Here is a 6,000-nt window from a genome sequence, read left to right as displayed (position 1 = left end):
CCACCTACGGCGGAAGGGGGTGGAATTTTCCCAGGAATTCTTGGCAATAGAGGAATTCCCAGGCAATAGAGCAATACACCGAGATGTTCTACAGGAGGATGCAGTCCACCTTATCTCGCTGAAAATGCAATTTAAGGTTAAGGTAATAGAATTAAAATATTTTCAATGTGCTAACAGGCAGTAGGTCCAATAAATCTAACAGTCCAATAAATGAGAGCGACTTGGTATTAAACAGATCAAAGAACAAAAAAGGGAGTCTAGATCTCAAAGTGAAGAATTTTATTCTCCTTCTTTTTGTCATGGGAAAGGTGAATTTTCCCTTGGCAGTGTCCACGCTTTTTTATATAATTTATTAATTTTGTTTAGTTTCTTTATATTAATTCAACTTCTTTTTAACACAAGCTGCTTTTCTTCCTTTAAACTCCAAAAAAAGAAGGATTACATTTTAAAAGCAAATAAATAGGTGATTCATTCCTAGAACTAAGCTTAATCAAACAATCGTCTGAATTTCCCAACCTTCAAATTTTTCAAAACAATTAGAATAAATAATTGGGATGGAACAGAAGAATAGAATATTTAGAATAGAGCGAAAGCTATTTTAGGTCTTTTAATTTCCCTCTAAGTAGATTTCTAAAAATGCTTGAGCTACTTTATATCTATTAAAGATTTTTTTTTTCAGAAGGGCAGACACCTCATGGAACGAAGTGTCAACAGACATAGCCCACAGATATCCTCTTTTCAAGCACTCATTAGAATTTATACCCTCTTAGAAATTTTTTATTATTACATATAAACACCAAAAATATCAGCCCTAGTATCAACCATTAATCAGTCAATAACACTACACTTGACTAAACCCGTACTGGCAATACCAATATTTTTTTTTTTTAAGACTGTTACAAAATTATACCCTTTTGTAAAAAGTTTTAATTATTTATTCAAAAAGCTACCGTCAGCATTAGTATTACTTATTAATTAGTTAATGATAACACAAGTAATGATAAAATTGAAGGATATATTACTACCTGTTTAAGATGTTTAATATGCTCTGAGTCCAATAAGCAAATATCATTCTCTAAAATTTCTACTCTGCTCCTTAATTCTTTTACTTGTGATTTCAAGGCTCCATTCTCTTTCTGATATTTGCTGAGTTCCTGAAGAATGTTACCTTTGGAGTCTTGACTCTTCACCAACTGTTTTTTCAGCATCACGCTGAATGTGGCGAGGCTTTTCATTTCTTCAGATTTACTGCTGTAGCCGGCCATCATATCTTCTACGTCTTCTTCTGTGCCCTGGAGAGCAGTCTTTAAACTATAAATACACCCATCAAATTAAATTACCAATGGTTAGGCTTTTTATTGTTATTATGATGTCACAAGCGCAACAATAAATATAATAGTAATATGATAATAAGAATAAAAAATAATTATAAAAATAACATAATACTAATTAAAATAATAATAAAATAATAATAAAAAATACAAATAAATAAAAAATAGATAAAAAATAATATGTAAAAAAATAATAAAATAAAGAAATAAAGTAATAATAATAAAAATAATAATAATAACAATAATGATAATAAAAAATGAGAGAGGCATCGGAGGTAACACATGAACCTTCAAAATCATATAAATACACCCATCAAATTAAATTACGAATGGTCAGGGGAGGCTTTTTATTGTTATTACGATGTCACAAGTGCAACAATAAATATAATAATAATATGATAATAAGAATAAAAATAATATAATAATAATTAAAATAATAATAAAAAGATATAAGTAAATAAAAAATAGATAAAAAAAATAATAAAATAAATAAATAAAAAAAATAATAATAGTAAAAATAATAACAATAATAATAATAACAATAATGATAATAAACAATGAGAGAGGTATCGGAGGTAACACATGAACCTTCAAAATCATATGTTTTCAATACATTGATCGTTAGGCGAATCTCAGATGTTAACCAACGGGTGAGCAGAGGCCAATTAAAAGTAAATATATGTATCTAGGTCATTGAAACAGGATATTCACAATATCTCAGGAATGACTAGGAGGATAGAGTTGAATCCGCCGGTAGTTCTGGGAGAATGACGCAGGAGGGGTGGCAACGGAATTTCAAATCTTTTGTTAGGAAGAGAGACTATAAATGTTTTGTCTCTACTGCACCAAAATTTTTTGTAACATAAACCCCTATTGAACTTAGAATCTATTCATGGTCGAGTAGCAAGGCAAAAAAAAAAGACCCTGCATGTTGCCAGGTTATCAAAACACCGTGTCTGAATTGTCTCAGGAACGGCTACGGGGTCTAGTTGAAACTTTCGGAACGGCTGGCGGGTAAGTGGACCTCCCAAATATTAGGGCGAGAGGTGCCAAAGCTTGCCAATCTTCACCTTGGATCTCAGATTTTAACTTGGGGGAGGAGCACAGGGTAAAAAAGTTTTGGCTTTGATCCGTCTTAAGAGTTTCAGGAGATAATCCTCCCTGGGACTTATAATCGAACATAATTAAATAGAAGTATTTACACGCATGATAAAATATAAAAAAATATATAAATCAATAGTAATGAATGGATAATTAAAATAAGTAATAATAGAACAGAAACAGAAATGAATAGAACATAGATTATAAACATAAAAAAAATATAAAAGTTCCACATCGATAGCTGAAGATAATTGAATCTGTGTTTTTATAAAAAGCAACTTCTTTGGATTTAAACACATTTTCAAAGACAAAAACTGATTGTCAAAGTCCTGAACGTCCTTGCCAAATGTAAAATTTGGCCTACATCCATCTTTGCTGGTAGCCAGTCGTAATGTTTTTCAGAAATCTGAAAACCTTACGATATCAATATTAGGTTAGATATTCATTCATTCATATATATTTAAACAAAAACACACAATTACATGTACAGAATCTGCCAGGAAACCACAAAAGTGCTTGACTAGGGCAGAAACTTAACTAAAGAATAATTAAACAATCAACTAACAGAAACAACGAATCTACTGGATTTATCAAAAAAAGAAAAAAAAGAAAAAAAGGGGGTGACGAAGAGAAAGAAAAGAAAAAAAAGAAAAAGAAAAGAAAAAGACTGAAAAGAGGAGGACCGCACGATATTCAAATCTAAACGGTATTTCTGAAATGACCCTTCACTGCTCGCTTGAAGGTAATAAGGTTATTTGAGTTCCAGATTTCCAAGGGGATTGAATTCGAGATAGCTGGTGCAGAAAATCTAATTAAAAAAGAAGCTCTTTTTGTTGACGGTGTCTCGTGGACAATGTCACATGAATTTCGCCTTTCATAAGTATGCAAATCTTGATTTAAAGTGAATAAATTTTCAAATGACGATGGAAGGAGGTTGTTCAAATATTTAAACAAAAAGTTACAATCTGAAAAATCCCTAGTCTTTGACACATCAAATATTTTAGTAAGTTTGAAATGGAGGTTAATGTTATCTGAATGGTGAAGTGATATAATTTCAATGGCCTTATTTTGGATGATTTGGGTTCTCTTATAACATGAGGTTGCTTGCCCATATAGAGCATCCATAAGACAAATGGGGATGAAAAATAAAATGATAAATCATTTTCAGGATTTTTTTTTAGAGAAACGGAATTTAAGACGGTGGATAACTCCAAGGGACCTTGAAAGTTTGTTATCAATCAATTTAGCATGTTCATTCCACGAAATATTCTCATCAATAATAAATCCAAGATATCTACAGGTTTTTACTCTATTTATAATATTATTTTTTACAATTAAACTGAGGTCTGTTTGGACTGATCCGATTCTAGAAAATAAAATATAATTTTTTTTTACCATAATATAATTTGATTATCAAATTATAAAATTTGATATTATAGTCTGATGATGATAAACTAACAGAAAGTTTCTCCTGCTTGACACCTTTTCTTCCAAAATATGATTTTGACAAGAACATCGTTCTGTCAAACAGAACGATTTTGACAAAGTGTTCTGAAAGGTTAGGGGACTTTCATGTTGATATGTGAACTTCGTGTTGAGTGGAAGGGTCCCAAAAGTTTCTCCGGTTCTCACAGAATAGTATATACTAAATTTTGTCTGTATCTTATGCCCATTGTACGACAGGCTCTGGTGATAGTTAGATCTGAACATGTAGTATATTACAAACTCAAATGTGTTATTATGACACCTGTTAATGTCGAAATTGTTAAAAAGTGTCAAAGGCTACGAGTCATTTTTCTGTTTACTGACAAACAATTTCCTTTCTTTTTTTTACTGCAGGGTCTTGGGCTAGCGAGCTCCATTTCAAATAGAATTCCTACTTAACAGAAAGAAAACTGCTCTACATTATTTACGGCATAAATTTTTCAACAATTATACCGTATTTACCAAAATTTGGCAGTGTAAGGAACAGAATACAAGCATGTGAAGAGGATAATCTTTCACTCCCTTTTTCTAAATGTATTTTAAACTTTGCGCTCTTTTTCTCGAGTCCAAACCGAAAGTATTTGAATCCTCTATTGGGGGTCTTTTGAAAACTACCCAAAATGACAGTGTTTTTTTTTTCTGTCTCACGTAATTGGGATAACGACTGAATCCACTTGGACACTACAACTATTATATGTTGTACAACTTTTCCAGTCTTTGATATCTATTGCTGTCTGAGAATAGGCGAGCCTAGACAAAGCTGCACTACATTGAAACCATTTAACCATTCTGTTAGGGTTAAATCCAAAAATAATAGCTTCCAATTCCTTTTACTAATTCCTTCTGACACCAATCAATGAGAAGCTGAATATACTGATGCTTATTTGAGTCTTGAACAGCCACATCCTCTCCATTCTTTAGTTCTCCAGTCTTTGATATCTATTGCTGTCTGAGAATAGGCGAGCCTACGACGAAGCTGTACTTCATTGAAACCATTTAACCATTCTGTTAGGGTTAAATCCAAAAATAATAGCTTCCAATTCCTTTTACTAATTCCTTCTGACACCAAACAATCAGAAGCTGAATATACTGATGCTTATTTGAGTCTTGAACAGCCACATCCACTCCATTCTATAGTTCTCCAGTCTTTGATATCTATTGCTGTCTGAGAATAGGCGAGCCTAGACAAAGCTGCACTACATTGAAACCATTTAACCATTCTGTTAGGGTTAAATCCAAAAATAATAGCTTCCAATTCCTTTTACTGATTCCTTCTGGCACCAATCAATCAGAAGCTGAATATACTGATGCTTATTTGAATCTTGAACAGCAACATCCTCTCCATTCTTTAGTTCTCCAGTCTTTGATATCTATTGCTGTCTGAGAATAGGCGGGCCTACGACGAAGCTGTACTTCATTGAAACCATTTAACCATTCTGTTAGGGTTAAATCCAAAAATAATAGCTTCCAATTCCTTTTACTAATTCCGTCTGACACCAATCAATCAGAAGCTGAATATACTGATGCTTATTTGAGTCTTGAACAGCCACATCCACTCCATTCTATAGTTCTCCAGTCTTTGATATCTATTGCTGTCTGAGAATAGGCGAGCCTAGACAAAGCTGCACTACATTGAAACCATTTAACCATTCTATTAGGATTAAATCCAAAAATAATAGCTTCCAATTCCTTTTACTAATTCCTTCTGACACCAATCAATGAGAAGCTGAATATACTGATGCTTATTTGAGTCTTGAACAGCCACATCCTCTCCATTCTTTAGTTCTCCAGTCTTTGATATCTATTGCTGTCTGAGAATAGGCGGGCCTACGACGAAGCTGTACTTCATTGAAACCATTTAACCATTCTGTTAGGGTTAAATCCAAAAATAATAGCTTCCAATTCCTTTTACTAATTCCTTCTGACACCAAACAATCAGAAGCTGAATATACTGATGCTTATTTGAGTCTTGAACAGCCACATCCACTCCATTCTATAGTTCTCCAGTCTTTGATATCTATTGCTGTCTGAGAATAGGCGAGCCTAGACAAAGCTGCACTACATTGAAACCATTTAACCATTC

The 6,000-nt window shown here is 32.8% G+C and overlaps 1 protein-coding gene across 1 annotated transcript in view; it reads right to left on the bottom strand.

The window, feature by feature from the left end:
• LOC136032815 (E3 ubiquitin-protein ligase TRAIP-like) overlaps positions 1 to 6,000 on the bottom strand; it is a 40,022-nt gene that overhangs the window by 11,829 nt on the left and 22,193 nt on the right. The window contains exon 4 of the mRNA XM_065713219.1: positions 1,026 to 1,311. Coding sequence (XP_065569291.1) covers positions 1,026 to 1,311 — 286 coding nt within the window. The remainder of the gene's footprint in view (positions 1 to 1,025; positions 1,312 to 6,000) is intronic.

Source organism: Artemia franciscana, chromosome 11 (genome assembly GCF_032884065.1).
Source record: "Artemia franciscana chromosome 11, ASM3288406v1, whole genome shotgun sequence".
Classification (NCBI taxonomy): domain Eukaryota; kingdom Metazoa; phylum Arthropoda; class Branchiopoda; order Anostraca; family Artemiidae; genus Artemia; species Artemia franciscana.
This window is presented reverse-complemented; position numbering and strand designations above follow the sequence as displayed.